Source organism: Falco naumanni, chromosome 11 (assembly GCF_017639655.2).
Source record: "Falco naumanni isolate bFalNau1 chromosome 11, bFalNau1.pat, whole genome shotgun sequence".
Lineage (NCBI taxonomy): Eukaryota > Metazoa > Chordata > Aves > Falconiformes > Falconidae > Falco > Falco naumanni.
Genome location: NC_054064.1, coordinates 6,493,863 through 6,511,153, shown reverse-complemented (window position 1 = coordinate 6,511,153; position 17,291 = coordinate 6,493,863). Strand labels below are relative to the sequence as shown.

Genomic DNA, 17,291 nt, shown 5'->3' with positions numbered 1-17,291 from the left:
TGGCTTAGTGGTGGGCTTGGTGGCCCTGGGTTAACGGTTGGACTTGATGGTCTTAAAAGGTCTTTTCCAACCCAACTGATCATGATTCAATGATTCTCCACCCCGTTTTTTAGTTTCTGATAACCCTAGTAAAACTTCACTATCACACTCCACTGCAACTGAGCAACACTACAACATTCAAGACAAAATTCTCCCACGTAATGTTTGCATTTGGTTTAAAAAACAACAAAAAAAGTTTCACAGTTAGTAGAAAATAAAATTTTCTTTTTTTCAAGTGGGATTTTGTGCTTTAAAATTGTTCCAATTTGTTGAAACTAGTCGACAAGTTTCTCTAGTATTTCAAGCTCTGTGGCAGAACAGTTCCACTCCCATTTAAAGGAAAACCTCAAGAAAGAGGTTTTTAAATCTTATAACCAGGATAGCAAGTTACCTTCACATAAACTACAAAATGTTTTCATATCCATTCCTAACAGCAATCTTCAAAAAACACAGGCCTCTTGTTTGTTTGAAGTTTATGATAAATGCTTATTTTCAAAAGATAGTAGAGCAATGATTTAGTAAGGAGGCAAACTTGACAATTCTGCACTGACAGATTTACCAGTAACAACAGTAACATTGCAAGTATAGAACTAACTTTCAGAAGAAAGCTGAAAAAGATAGAGATCAGAGGTTTAAAAAAAAGTTATGTAAAGAAATCACATATTTAAAAACAATACTTAATAGTAGATAGGTAGATCTATACAGTACCACATAGCAATGTATTCTTCAAGAATAAGAGTTCTGGCATGGAATGATTCGATTGATTTCTCTTCCCTGAACTCACTCTGTTTTTACAGGCACCACCATATAATTATCACATAACTAATGCTGGAAATACACTAGTTCATTCTCAGTGGACTGCAATCAACTACATACAATCATTTCTGCTTCCAAAACGTTATCAGCAAATCAATTTGCTGTGAAGCAGCTGTTAGTGATTTAATATTCTCTTTACTCACAAAGTGAAAGCTGCTCATCATTTTCTTTTGGAAAATTGAGGGGAAAAGGAAAGAGAGATGCATAATTTAAATCCAGTGAAATTTCAAAGGTTAACAACAGTTTGATTAAATGTATTCATGCCTGATAAAGCCAAAAGTCAAAATAATTTTCCTGATTACTTACTTTAGGTCTAAACATTAGAAACCCCCAGCTCAGTGGGGCAGGTGCCCAACAGAACTGAGCAAGCACCTGGGGTGAGAACTGAATGCCAAGGCAAACCAGACAAGGAAGATGAAAATTGCTTACTCCACCATGCTTTCTTATTCCCAGCTGCCACTGTCTATATCCCATAGGAATTCTGGGACTTTACCGTTCCCAAAAGGATGGTGAATCTAAATATGACATCACTATTGGAATGAATGAGTCCTCTGCAATGATGCATCTGGAACTGTAGGCCCACACCGCATCAAAAAGTATCTAAAGCACTGTCTCAGTAAGTCACAAGTTGAGGTACTAACTCGAATAGGAACCTGTGACTGAAACAGTACTTGCCCTTCTTCCCTTCCCTCTCCAGTCCTCCTGTATTACAGTAAGACTGGTGACTTTCCTTGGTGCCAGAATAAAGGCTGATGCAAAGTTCTTGGAAGAGCTTTTTGCAAATGGTATGTCCTTTTGCACTAAAGCTGCATGGAGCAATTTCTCAGAAAACTGGTTAGAGGCAAACTAACCCAGCATCTGAGAAGACACTAAATAGCTGGACTTCTTTCCTCTTTATTACCTACTCCTCGACCCTTCAAGGCAGAGTTTCTCCTGCAGGCTACAATGACTCCTGCATCAAAGTTTTTCAAGTAACACCTTAAAGAGAGCAGAAACAAATGAGAAAAAAAGAAATAGGAAAGACCATCCAGAAATGCCTTCAAATCTGGTTTTAAATACAGTCCAAGAGACAGCCTAAGTATTGCACATCCGAATGTCACGGTGCTGAAAGCGTGAGAAAGAAAAGCTACTTGTCTTGTTCCTGGTAATTTAATGGTGAATTGCAACGGCTTCAAGTACTTATGGGCTGCCTATTAAAAAAAGACCTTTTTTCGTTTCTTGGGAGATAATCAATGGAACAGAGCCTCCAAGTGGCTCGTCTCAATTATACTAGTGACTCCACAAAAACTCACTCACGCAAAGATGCTTCTAGATTTCACCCGTTCTTGTTTCATGGGTGTCCCAAGGACAATTCAGATTACTGGCAATGTATTTCATTTAGACATTACAAGCATCAATAACAGGCACCTAAGTAAGGGACTCTTCTGTAGCAGCCAACACATCTGAAACCCTGTAAGGAAATGAAAGCCAGGGACAGATCCTGTCAGGATAGGTCTTTGCTGGAGCTTAAAAGAAGATAGAAGACAAAACTTTCAAGATATTAAGAAGGCTCTTAAGAAATTATTAGCAAAGATATTCTCAGTGAAGGAACGTGTCACTTAGAGGGGCACATCCAACTTTTATGGGTGTAAGAAAGCACAGAAGTGGAGTGAGACAACTATAAACCTAAACCTTACGACAAGAAAATTTGCAGCTATATTTGTGTACATACCACTATATGGAATGCCTATACAATGACACCCACAGAGGACCACAGATCACCTGTCATGGCATCAAGCTTTAAGTTAATATAACCTGGATTTATGTTTATTGCTCTTGTGGTGTTCCCCAAAAATAAGCTACAGAAAGGGAGAGTCTTAGACCCTCTTTCTGACTGCATCATTTCTAGTGAGGCTTTCAGATGTAAAGTCAAAGGGAAGAGAGCGGGAAGAGAAACAGTACAAGAAATTCTACAGACTACTTCTCGAAGCCAGAGTGCTGCATTTTATACAAGGTTCTCCTTTACCATGCAGAAAAAATGTAAACAGTGAGGTAGGTCTTTTAGTCCATTGAAACATACTGAACAAGCTCAACTACAGACCTTTAAGAGCCACCCAGTTTTATAGTTTCTTTCAGATTGACCAGTCTTTCAATCAAAAATAACTGTTCCTTGAAACAAATGAAGCATAGTAGAAAAAGAAAATTAAGACAGATAAAATAGCCAGTGACTATCAACAACTATCCAACATGCACTTCAAGGTAATGAAAATATCTAAGGTTCCCTTTAGCAACTAGCAATGCTTTCCAGGGAAACAAGATTAGCTATTATGAAGAATGTATTACTAAAAAGGCAGATATTTCTAGCATCTTATTCTTATTGCCTTTGTTGTATGCACATAGCCAGCTTTGTATGGATTTTTATAAAAACTAAGACTGAACAACACCCCCCCCCCCATCAATTTAATAATCCAGTCAAGAGATTTGATAAAAGTTCCACAGAGTAAAATACAGAAACATCCTTTAAAAAAATTAAAATCTAAAATGGTCACAAAACCAGAAAGTCATTAGGATGAATAAGAAGGGGAGACTTAAGAGAAGTTTACAATTATAAACTAATAGGATGGTATGATGGAATTCCTATATATTAATCTAAAAACACTGTATTTAGAATTTGTCAAAATAGTATTTAACAATAGAGTTAGCATTTTAGCAACATGTAAGAACTTTAACAGCTACTTTTAAAGCACAGGTATCTCCTCCTGGTTCTACCCTGTGGTACAAGGCAAACCTTCCTTCCCTATGTCCTTAACTTATTTCACAGGTTTAATATTTTTAAACAGTGACTCTGTAATGACAAATGGTCAGTTGCAGACAGCTGATTGCTCATTCCCATGATAAGGTTTCTTTCCTCTTCTTCCTTCTTGCTTCTAAAAGCATGCTTTACCGGTTCCTTAACATGTCCCAAGCTGACTTTCTGTTTAGCCAGTTTCTGCAGTTCTTTAGTACGTTATACGACAACAAATGAGAAGTGAGATCCCTGATGAGGTAGACTGTTTAACATAGCCCTTACTACAAAAACATTTCAGAATATTCAGGAAAATAAAATCTTTGAAGAAATTACATGAATAAGCAAGACAGCAGATATTGGAATCACTGGCATATCAGTGAGATTAATGTAAAAAGTATTAATTTTTACACTAGCCTGAGGCTGGATATATGGTCCAATAAAGGAGCAACTTCAAAAACCGTGTCAGGAAAATGTCAACTAAATGCAACCTATACAAAAAAAACACAAAACCAAACAAAAAAACCCTAACCAACACATCACCACCACCCAAACCAGCAAAATTCCACTCAAACCCCCCAGATTTCAATAGATGGTACAACTACAAGACGTTTGTGGTGTTAACATTGTCTCTTTAGTTAAGAGAAGAATCAGGCAAGTGTCCAAAAACCATGCCCAGACAAGCATTTCAGTCATTAGAAGGTTAAGAAATATTTTAAGTGTTGTTGATGAGAAGTAATACGATTTGGTCATATCCTGAACGTGAGCAATAATGAAAAGTGAGAAAGTAAACAACTGATAGAAAAAAACCCACATGATAGAGTTTTAGTCTTAGTTTTAGATGATTAACAAGGATATCTGTAGATCTCAGACTGGGTACAGAAGATAGGTCTGGAATAGAGCTTGTAAGTTTGAGACATTATTAAACATTTACAAGAGGAAAGATGACGGTAACAAAATTACTTCATCTGAAATACAAAATATGGCATTACATTAAAAAAAATTACACTTTTGAGACTTGGTTCGTTAACTACACAGGTGGACTCCTACAGCTTTAACTGCTGAGAAAGCTAAAATTCTGATCATATTTTAGAAGTTGATTTTACACAGAGAAATTTTTAAATGAGAAAGCCATGAATCTCAAATACACTACCTGAAAAATTATGTCAGATAAAGAGTTAAAGAACGAGTTTTGTACAGTAAAATTGTTTGGAATTTTAAAGTTTGCAAAGAATCACCTTAAAAAGGTAACCATACTGACAAAAGGCTTATATTTCTAGGTACAAAAAGATCTACATGGAGCAAAAGACACACAACTAACACAGAAAGAAATTACATCAAATTACTACTCCAAAAATCCTGTATGTTAAGGCTTTAATCTGCAATTATGATTCTGTATTTATGTAAAGGACAGCCAGCATTTATGGGGAAATAAGAAAGCCAAACACTTAATATTGCCCCTAATATTAATTAGGCAATATTGCACTTAATATTCATCAGTGACTGCTATTTAAAACACAGCTATTTCTTCAGTACTGTTCTGATCTTTCTGTGTCTTGAGGATAAACTCCTTATAGCAGATACTTTAAGTTTTCAGGTAAACAGCTGTGATCAGTAATAAAAGTGATGTGCCAGAACACTTAATTCCACAGACTTTTTAAACATGCACACATAACAACACTGGAAAAAAAATAACTCACGTGATTGAATCTTCTGGTGAAAGCGACAGCATTTGGTGCAGAACTGTATTTCTCTTTTTTATTCCAGCCACAGCTTGCCAGCTCCTGCGAGAACAAGGATGAAAATTCTTTTTTTTTTCTTTTTTTTTTTTTTTTAAAAAATTAGCACATAACACATGTTCAGAGCCAAAAGCATATAGAGACACAAATCCTACAAGTTTCAAAATAGCTAACAGGGTAATAATACATTGAAGTAATAAATATAGTTACACTTTTCAGGTTTCTTCTGTAAATTGAGATTTCACAAGTGTCATTTCAGAATTGTTGTGAATTATTAGATTTTCACAATCATCCTTTGTTGACTTCGGGACTTTCTTTTTAATTCAGCTCTTATTAGAAACCAGTTAAATAATTAGAGATCCACTTTGTTACCATGGAAAATCCTGCTTTAAATGTGCATCTGAGCTAGGGAAAATGCATCTTCTTTTGGCTTTAATTGTTTCCTGAAGATACTTAAAAGTCTATTGAGAAGATACACCTTTACTAACTCAATCTAAGACATGTCCCATTATTTTAGTTTGGCATGTTGCATTAAAGAACTACCAAAATTGTCATTCTGTGCAGCAACAATAAAAGAATTTCCCTTTTTCCTATTTCCCATCTTCCCTTCCAAAGGAGCCCATTTTATTTTAAGTTGAGCAACACCCAGCATTTATATAATTTTCTGGAGTAGAAGGGAGCCAGGAGGCCTGCTTAAAAGTTAAAAAATAAACCACATCATTCATGTACTTAAGTCACCCTAAAAACTACAGGTCTCAACAACTTAACAAATTACTCGTAAAGGCTGAAAAAGCATTACTTTATCTACAAAGCTACAATGCCTCTTACTTGTCCATAAAACTTAGCAGATGGGCAACTATATCAATCTTCCCTGTTATCTACTACCACTTGATTCCAATAAAGCAGTTTTAATGAAAAACAAACTAAACACACCAAAATAAGCTCTTCTATTCTTATACAACAGCATACAGATGTAAATACATAGAGCATATAGCACACACCTATTCCACAGTGCTACCAAGAAAAATAATCAAGACAGTTTAATAATTGAAGTGGCATAATAGCAAAGTACAGCCTTTCATTTTCATTTATTCATGCTTTCTTTCCACATCTCCCACTCTGAAGCACTCTCAGTTTTATTATCACATTAAAAACTACTCTATTTAAACTTTTACACTATACATCCAGGACCACAGAACATAGGTAAGATGATTCAACAACGTATAACCAATAATTGTGCCATTTAAGACAGTTAAGAAGAATTTTCTATCTGGATATTGTAGGCTTTAAAGTTTGGGTTGGGTTTTTTTGTTTGTTTGGTTGGTTGGTTTTGGTTGTGGGGGTTTTGGAGGTTTTTTTTGTTTAAAAAAAAAGTTTGATTTTTTTTAAATCAGAAACTTCTTAATGTCTTTTTAACCAACGTCCCAAAACTATTAAGGAGTCTCATGCCAGTTAAGAGAGAACATAAATTCTTCAATTTGTTGGACATGCTGGTATTTGTTAGAGAAGACTGAGATGCTCCTGTCCAGAGGCACTGGGAAAATATGGAGTCTCCAGCTTTGTATTTAGGGCCATTCCTTCAAATTTCACTAGGAAGTTCTGCCACCAAAAACCATCCTGGAAAGCACCGGCATGTTTGGTACAGGAATGTACATGCCCATCTCCTTATACCTGCACTGCAACGGCTGTGCACAGACAACCACCCAGCCCTTCGCTGCTCCTGCCGCAAAGGAGAGCGGGCTGCTGAAGAAGGAAGCCATCCGAGAGACTCTTGGTCACATCCTCTATCCCTCAGCATCTGCTAATGCTGCAGTTCCTATTGGAATAACAATCACAGCTCTGCACCTGGGAGAATATAAGGCGATTCATCCTTATTGGCATCCGATGATTGCACTTCCTTAACAGCAGACAAAAATCAGTTGCTGTCTCAGGTTTAGGGAAAGCATGATAATTTCTTAATCATCCAGAACCTGTCCTTGTACTATTTAAATTCTCATCACCAACTAAGAAAACAATGATGATTCCAGGCAGAAGTGACTCATTGCCCTGGCACTGTACATCTAAGGGCTTACACGGTACAGATACCAGAAGCAGGCCTGACCTAGCTAGCACCCTGCTAGCACTGAGGTTTGTGGCACTGATGGGATTAGCAACAGAAATGATATAATTTTCAAGAGAAAACATTACCAAGAATCTTTAGACAATATGTAAATAACAGTATTAATGTTAAGGTCAAATTTATATTTACACACTCCAAATTAGAGGTCTAGTATCTATTGGGCACAGATGCAAGACCTGACTCTCGGACCACAGACCACATATATATGTGTATATATACTTTTATCATTATTATTTCAAAGAGGAGGTCTCCCTGCTTTGACAGAAGACTTAGACAACTGAAGCCTCTGCTCCAGGAAAACCTTGTTGAGATTTTCACTGTCTCACTGGAAAGAGAAAACAATGACTGCCAGGGAATAAACTTCTCAGTACACACTGAAATCTAAACAGCAGAAACCGCTCCCAGAAAACATTCCTAGCAGATTCTTTTGACTACGTAAGATTGTTACTGGATTCCTGGGCCTGAGGCTGGCTATAAGGTTGTACAAAGAGTTGTACATTATCATCCTTAACTTGGAATGAAAGGTGTTTTCATGCAGTCTCACAAGAAAAGGTAAAGACTTAATTGGACATTATTGACCATATCACATACTGTCTAAAACTCTGAAATGCTAGTTCAGTCAAGAATACAGAATAACCCACCAGGGCTGACTGAAATTATAAATTTTCCAAGTTAAAAAGAAAAAAACAGACAAAAAATATTCTTCAACATTACTGCAGGTTTTTTAGCATCTTTCCTCACCATTAAAGCTAAACAGATGAAATCTTTTAGAAAGGCAATGTTCTGTGATCTTGCACTCAAAGGGTATTACAGGGTCATCACATTTTGCTCCAAACCAGAGATTCCTCAACGCTTCTACACATGCTGCTGGTCTACACAAACACTTCACAGGCACAGCAGCTCCCAGCTCCACCTGCATGGAGCACTTGCTTCAACCAGTCTTCTAACGGTCCTTTCCCTGCCTCCCCCAAAAGCTTTCAACTCTGTAGTAAGACCACAAGCTGAAATAGTCATTTGTGAAGGGTACCATAGGACACAAAGGCACAGGGATGAGGTATACGAGATGTGAGAGTTACAGGTGGATTTGGACTCCTAGAGTGGGGTGGGTGGGTGGGTGTGCGCAGGTGTGTGTGCAGAGGAGGAGAATATTATGAACTCAGAGTACAGGAGGTAGAAAGGAGGCAGATTGTCAACTGGAGACAGGTAGAAAAACCACATTGTAACAGATTTAGGCTTAAGATAATTTGAAAAGACACGGGTGCAGCTGAGAGAAGACAGGTATGGGATTGAGATGGTTGCAGCGTATATGGGGCCAATAAATGACAGAGCCAAAGGCACATTCTCTCCTATACACGCCTGAAGCTCAGCACAGAAGCAGAACAGACAAAGCAGTCCCGATAACTGCTAGTGGTAACAAATTTGAGAATCCTTTGGCCCTATCCACATTCTTGAGTGAAAGCACACAGCACTAGATACTGCAAGGCAAAAGATTCTGCTCCTGACCTGAAAGGTACACATCAAAATCCTCTTATTGAGGTGCTGGGGCACCGTTACAGAGGCCCTTAGGACCTGGGCTATCAGTTCAGCTTCTTCAACAGCTTAAGCCAACATCTACACTGCTGTTTAGGGACAGACACAGGAGAGGCATACACTTCTGAGAGTTCACAAAGCCCTTCTTCCCCTCCCTTTAGGAAATGCTCCTCCATCTCATTTGCAAGACCCCTCTCCCCTGTACAGCCAGCTTTCTTTTCTTGTGACTATAAACTAAAAGTACTTTCCCGCTGCTGCCTGTCCACAGTTTATTATTACCTGACCACTCTGCTCAGAAGAAACTCTGTTGTTCAGAACCCTCTTATCCCTCACTAGAACCTGCTTGCCTAAATTCACTGCCCTTGACACTGCTCACCCCGCTGTCCAAAGGTGCCACTAACAGAAGCCACCAAGGTTTTTGCCTTCACTGCATTTGGTCTGGGAGAAGTAATACAGTCCTAAAGAGCACAGACCTGACTGCACACACTCCTGCAGTAAAGCATGCTAATTAGCTGAATTGGAATTCAGAAACCATTCTTCTATAAAAATACTCATATTTTCGCTAAACAGACTGTGCTATCTATTCCATTACTTGACTTCAGGCATGTTTCTTTGATCTTCCTCTAGAATTGCACTTTTTCCACCACAAGTTTCAAACCTGAGGTATTCACAAGGATTATTTCCTTTGTCTGCCAGTCAACTCGAGCACAGAAGCCACACCACCACAACTACCAACGTCTTGTTACGTGTAATTTCTTTAAAATGAGGGAAAGACTGAAAGATTCAGGATCAAGAATACAAAAGCTGAACTTCCTCTGTAACTCGTTTTGGTTTTCATTCCTTTTTGAATCCGTAAAATTTTGTTTTTCTTACAAAATACTACAGCGACACAAATTATAACCTGTACCACACGGCAGAGAGACTGTGCTTCTCATTAAAAACTTTATAGATGGATCAAAGTGAAAGTTTCAAAAATAGGAGGAGAGAAAAAGCAAGGATTAACAGCGGAACCATTATACAGTTCACAACAAGCAGAGACGCATATTCAATAAGCAAACGTATTTTTTTTTTCATGGCCTAGACTAGTTAAGCAAAGGGGATAAAGGATTTAAAAACAATAGCCCAGTAAAGATTTTCAATGTGAGTACATATGGATAAGTAATTTTGGGGGATGTATTAAAATATGAAAAATAAGTAATAAGATTTTCCAATAAAAGTAAGCTAATGCGTTCTGCAAGGGGACATCTGGCATTTAGTTAATGCTAACATAGCTACCAGCAGCACAACTGAGCAAGTTTGTGACTACCTTTTTACTTTACGGTCACTGCTCTCTAGAAAGCCACCACCACTGCAACAGAAAGAAACCAAAAACCAACATACCATTTGTCATTCACAGCGAATAGAGGGAAATCATGTGATTGACTTGGGAAACTCCTATCTTCTTTTGTTTCCCAAAAATGAAAATGCAAATTCACTGCATTCATACAGACATTTACGCAGCAGAAGCGTGTTCTTTATCACCTCAATTTCTTATACTGCAGCCCACTAATTATTTAATCAACAAAGAAACAGCAATTCCTTCTATTTTCTTTTCTCATAAGTAACTTGCAGGCATTTCTCATGATTAGGAAAGGTGGTTTCCAGTATCACTTGAAGTGATACAGTCTGCTTAAAGCTCAGGCAGAGGATCATGTCACTATATACTATGACATGCTAACTGTTCGAGTCCATGCCTCCAGCTCACCCTAAACGTAAAGTAATCCACTCTACCTTAATCCTGAGTTAGGTGGGCTACACATTTCTTCCTAAAAGCATAAACCACAAAGTTGTAATGGGTGATGTGCAGGAACCGTGGCACACACGTGAACCCATGATATCTGTAGGCAATTTGAATATAGACAGAAAGAATTATATTTGCTACAGATAGAGGCAAAAAGCTGTAGAAGCGTGTAAGTGTGTGCTATAAGTATGTTCATTGATTTTGATGCTAAAAGAAAAATTACTATATATTGCTTTAAAAAGTGGTTCGGCTCTGTTTTTTGTTAAGGTAACCAAGATGAAATTCTGATGTTATTTTTTAAAAAAAAAACATACCTACAATACTTTAAGAAAAGATTTAAACATAATGAAGAAAATGCAACACAATAGACAGCTAAGAAAAACTATGATATTTAAAGAATATTGCTCACAAACCCTTAAAGATGGTAAAAATCCATCTCCAGTTATTTTAAAAATTATGCAACTTTGAATACATCTTTCAGAATGCTTATTTGGGAAAACAAAACACATTAAAAGCTAAAAATATTACTTCTGTACCATTCTACAGAGTCTAGGAAGCAGATGAGGATTCACAGCCTGTACAACAAAGATTTGTTGGTGAGTTACAGCCATCTGTAATAAGCACCCAGTTTTTGTATATTGGCACACTGGGAAAGATGTTGCTTATCTCCCACCATGCATGCAGATGACAGCTGTGAAAACTGGTATCAGTGCTAGTAGATACTCTATTTGGAATCAAAACCCCAAATTCTATCAATGCCTTTTAGTCACTCATTAAAGCCTAAGTTTAGAAAGTCCTTTTATACAGATGAATTCACCTCAATATTGTTCTGTTTTCTAATTAAAAATTCAACAATGTTCAAGTGCACATGTAAAAGCGTTATGTAAAGATCTACAAGCCAAATCAAGACACAGACCACAGCCTGATAGATACTTCAAAGAAACTCAGGTATCTACAACACTTCATTAATCTGCGTCAAGACATCTTTAGGCAAACTAAGTGTTCCACGTTGGTTTTCCCCATCTGCAAAACAGAGAGGAAAGCATTTCATGTGTCTAGCTTCTTCTGACCTGAGAGTTAATCTGTATTCCCTTTTCCATAGAGGATTAAGACAATTCAGAGGCACATCAGATACAAGACGACAGACCTCTGTCTACCTGTGAAGCAGCACTGATGGACAGGTAATACTTGCAGGCTGTCTGTGCTGTCAACTGTTTTTGTACAAACACTTGAAGTGTCAAAACAGCTACTCTTCCTCCTCATATGGGTATTTTCCAGTGGAGACATCACATAAATTCTACATATGCAGTAAATACAGATTTCTTAAAAGGAATTACTTTATAGAGATAGTCACCTGCTCTCTCACAGCTGGGATTTTTTGGGGTACGGTTCATTATTTTATTCTGCTTTTCTCTTTTACAGTTTACAATAATGGGTTAGAACAGCCAACAAAATTACATGTACTTTCTTGGCATTTCTTCTTATCTCCCAGAGACTTACTGTAGGTCTGCTCACACAACAGAATCTGAGATACAAGAGGCAGCATAAGAAGAACAATAAATTATGAGGTATGGAGTACTGGATCACTGCCACTATGTCTAACTTCCTTGCTTGCTTGCTTCCTTGTGGTTGTTACACAGCTGACTGCTCATCCTGTGCAGTGCTGGAAGCAGACTGCAAAGAGTAAACTACCATCAAGTTCAAGCAGCGGACTTTCTTTATTAACGGATCATTACGCAAAGCTCTAACTAGTTAAATCAGTGTTCTGATTTTTCACTACTCAGTACCTTGAAGCTCAGACTAGCTAGATACGAGGCACTGCATAAGAACACTCAAGAGTGTATTCAACATTCGGGAGCAGGGTGAACCCGACACAGCAGTAACGTTTAACATTAGAAAAAGTTGACAAACACATATCAGGAAAGTGTTTAGAAGAATCAGATAAAAGGGTAAAATGCTTTAAAGTTTTCAAACAGCTTTTTTTTTAAAAAAAAAGAGATTGAACCTATTAGAAGATCAGGATAAACATATTCCATCAAAAAAACTCTAAGGATACCTGGGGAGGGCGGGGGGAGGAAGCCAGAGAGATCAAATGGGAGCCTCTTTGAAGGATTTTAGAGAAAAAAAACAACCAAAAGACCCACACAAATCCACATGGGTTGGGAAATAGCTTGCTGAAATCATGAAAGCTACATCATCACAACATTTTCAAGTACAGATCAAAAGGAAGCCTTCAAAAAATTTGTGGGTACACAAATGATGAAATCAACAATCACAGCCAAGAGATTCAGCAGGTTTCTGCACTGGATACAAAACATTCTTCAGTGTGCCACAACAGGGACACAACAAATGCCTGCTACCAATAAAATAGCATATGATAGCCTAAAGGTGACTGATGAGCTGAAAAAGGCTTACACACTATTGATGAAGTGGACAATAAACCTTCAAAGTGCAAAACAACGCCCACAGGAAAATGCTAATAATGCAGAAATAAGAATAAACAAATTAATCATCTATTATCGTCACAGAAGATTCTAAAAACATCAGTTCAAGTCAGGTTGCAATCAGAAAGTAATATGGCATTTTACATAAAACAGAAGACACAAATCATGATTATCCCAATATATCCACAGATCACACTCATTTTAAATACACGATGTCATTACAGCCATTTTTCTTTTTCCAAAAAAGATACGAATCAGTTAGGGAAACTGAAGACAGTACGAGGTATGGCATGAGGTATCAGGAGCTGAAACCTAAAACGTTATGATCAGAGTAATCAAATCAAGATGTTTATAATTCAGAAACATTAAAACCCAGATAATTCATCTCTGGCAGTAGCTGAACATATTTAAATATCAATACTTCAATCCCCAAACTAACTATTAGTTCCAGATAGTTTTGCGTAACAAAAACCATCTGCTTTGGAGCTATATGAACTGGGACAACGTTGCAATTCCAGAATTTATACAGTGGCATAACTTTTCTTCATGTAAATCTGAAAACAAACCCAATAAACCACTTACCTCTGGCTGAATTGCTTTGAATACGGGGACATCCATTAGTGTTATCTGACCCTGAAATTAGAAAAAAAAATCATAAATTACGTTTAAAATTAAACTTGTATTCCATTAAGTTGCTATGCTGCATGAGAACTGTATTTGTTCTGATTTCTTTTCATTATTTGACTTTCATTTTGTAGCTAATTTCAGAGGTTTCGGCTCCTACCACAAAACTGTTCTGCAAAAACAGAGGATAAAGCGCTCTAAACTTCACATTTAGTAAAATAAACGAATTATGATAAATTATTCTCGGGAGCATAATCCTGCAGTTACATATGCAAGTCAGAGCTTGAACTCAGAAACACAATATAAGAAGCTATCCAAGAATATAAGAAACTAACTTTAGTTGCTCAAGGACAGTTTCTCTTCAAACTGAGTCTCAGTCTAGGTGTTACACAATTCTATTGAAACACCCCTAAAATTTTTCAATCAACACTTGAACCACATTTGAATAATTAAGCTAAGTAATTGTTCAGTTGCACAGCAACACTTAAAATTAAATACAGCCCATCTCATGGCCAGCAAGTCAGAATCAGGAAGTACATTCTCATGCCTGGGATATCTGTTTAGCTTCGGAAAAGATAAAGGGGAAATCACAGAGCCAAACACCAGGTTTTGCATTTTGAAACACATTCACAGAGCCCTATTTTAAGTGTACAATTTAGGATTGCTGCCTAGCTATGAATAAAAAAAAGAAAAAAAAAAAAAGAGACCATCTCTTTCAAAGAGTATGTAGGTAGCCCAGAAATACCAGTGCCATCTGAGTTAGGTATCACAAATACCCTTTTAACAAAGAATCCAAGGACCTCGTTTGATTTTCTCAGATGTGAGCTGCACAGCTTTATTCCCATTTCCTTGAAAACAGTGTTTCCACCATTTATACACTCTGCTGTATATATACACTGACATGTTTGTGACTCTCACAAATTGCAACTGCCATCGAATGCCATTGCTGGATAGCAGAATAGCTTCTCAGATAAAGACAACCTTGCAGAAAAAAATTAACTAGGATGATCTACTTTCAAGAAAGCATCTCTTTGCACCTGCTCTAACAAGAAGTGATGTGTCTTGCCAAAGACGATCAAATCTACATTTTGTAGCACATCTCCTTGACCTCCACATCTATTTTCAGATGGGTATTTTGGCAATCAAGCATGACCACAAAAAACTGTATAAATCAGTCCCAGTTTCTGTAACCAACATATTGGACACAATCATCTGGTATTTTGTAGTACAACATCATAGAAGTGACAAGCCTTTTATGTATTTCCTTTTTACAAACTTTCTTTCCTGGGCTCTGCTTTAATTGGTTGCTCCTTCTTCCAAACAATGATGTTTGCAGACAACACCAAGCTGGGCAGAAGTGTTGATCTGCTTGAGGGCAGCAGGCTCTGCAGAGGGACCCGGAGAGGCTGAATCGATGGGCCCAGGCCAGCTGGATGAGGTTCAACAGGGCTCAGTGCCGGGTCCTGCAGGTGGGTCACACCAGCCCCACGCAGCGCTACGGGCTGGGGGCAGAGGGGCTGGGAAACCGCCTGGGGGGAAAGGGGCTGGGGGTGCTGGGCGACCACCGGCCGAACGTGAGCCAGCAGTGTGCCCAGGTGGCCAAGAAGGCCAACAGCGTCCTGGCTTGTACCAGAAACAGCGTGGCCAGCAGGAGCGGGGCTGTGACCGGCCCCCGCACTCGGCACTGGGGAGGCGGCACCTCGAACCCTGGGGTCAGTGTCGGGCCCCTCACGACAAGAGGGACATTGAGGGGCTGGAGCGTGTCCAGAGCCGGGCAGGGGCTGGGGCCGGGGCACCAGGCTGGGGGAGCTGGGGGGGGGGTGGGGTCAGCCTGGAGAGGAGGGGGCTCAGGGGGGACCTTATCGCTCCCTACAGCTGCCTGACAGGAGGGTGCAGCCAGGTGGGGGTCGGTCTCTTCTCCCATTTAACGAGTACCAGGACAACAGAAAACAGCCTCAAGCTGTGCCAGAGCAGGTTTAGATGGGGTATTGGGAAAAATGTCTTCACTGAAAGGGTGGTCAGGCACTGGAACAGGCTGCCCAGGGAGGTGGCAGAGTCACCACCCCTGGAGGTATTTGAAAGATGTGCAGATGTGGCACTTGGGGACATGGGTTAGTGGTGGGCTTGGCAGTCTGGGCTAACGGCTGGACTCCATGGTCTTAAACTTTTTTCCAACCTAAATGATTCTATGTTTTAAAGTTTTATTAGATTTTTCTAGTCTGATTTCTACAGTTAGAATGGTCTTGAAGCTAATAATCGAGACACTTTCAGAAAACATTTATCCTAAAAGGAGCTGAGGAACCATTTCATTTACTTGTTTCTAAATCTTCCTTAAAACTTTAAGATTATAAATTCAGAATGCCCGAGAAAAGGGCTTCCCTACGAAGGCAGCACTTACCTAAGTACTGCACAGAAAGTGTGTACTACTGTGTGGGCCAAACTTGCCTGATACCTTAGGTGTGTGTGGTATTTCTAAACTTCCCGCTCACTAAGAAAGAGCAAATACATCCCAGTTCTGTAAATCATCTAACCACGTACCCATGGCTGTGCAGGCGCAAACATCAAGGAATTACACTTTCTTACCTGCAGAGAACACTCAGGAGACAAAGGGACAGAAGGAAAGCATGGATTCCTTTTTCTAACCTGATCGAATCCTGACCATAGAACAGCCACGCATTACAGCAAGAGTTAATTCTTCCTTTTGATTTCCAAGGTAAAGAACCTAGTCCTGAAAAACCAGCCATAGAACTCAATCTCTAGTCTCCTGTTTCTCTGCTAAATATGTGGCTGATGGAATGTATCACTATGCTTCTCAATAAGGGAAATGAATTAGAAAATTGGTTGGGTTGGGGAAGGTGAAAACAGAGGAATGGGCACTTGAATAGAATTTGAATATAGGGTATATGAAAACATCTTAACAAAAGACCCAGGCTTTTAAATGGTTATTCACATTTCATTGCATATACTACAAGATTACAACAGTACAATACAAGTGAGCCAGAAAACAGATTCATTGTTCGCAAAGAAGAGAGAATGCTTAAAAATATGTTGCCTTTCTTCCCAGCCCTCCAGAATTGTCCTCTTAATCAACCTGAACTGCCTTAGCTACGTTAGACTATTAATTGCTTCAGTAGTGACTCCTAAGCAAATAATTACTTTAAGACAAGATCAACACCCAACGCCAATGAAACAAAGACCATTATAACTTCACAACAGAATTCATTTTAAATTACGCATTTATTTTGATAAATGGTGACATTAAATGGGTATATTAACATTTGAAAAACACATGAATCCTGAAGTTAGAGATTAATGTTTATTACTAAAAAGATTTGAAATTGCTGTTAAGTACGTTACAGTATTTGAAAAAGCCAGTTTGAAACAAAAAAATTCAACAGAAAATTCTTTCTTCTAGTATCACATTGATATTAGGCTG

At 38.5% G+C, this 17,291-nt stretch overlaps 1 protein-coding gene across 7 annotated transcripts in view; it reads right to left on the bottom strand.

Moving 5' to 3' along the window:
* Window positions 1-17,291, bottom strand: part of RALGPS2 (Ral GEF with PH domain and SH3 binding motif 2) — a 135,872-nt gene that overhangs the window by 80,664 nt on the left and 37,917 nt on the right. For all 7 annotated transcript variants that reach the window (XM_040609964.1, XM_040609961.1, XM_040609960.1 and 4 more), the window contains 2 exons: window positions 13,814-13,864; window positions 5,320-5,403 (listed from right to left, as the gene is read on the bottom strand). In XM_040609964.1, the coding sequence (XP_040465898.1) occupies window positions 5,320-5,403; window positions 13,814-13,864 (135 nt within the window). The remainder of the gene's footprint in view (window positions 1-5,319; window positions 5,404-13,813; window positions 13,865-17,291) is intronic.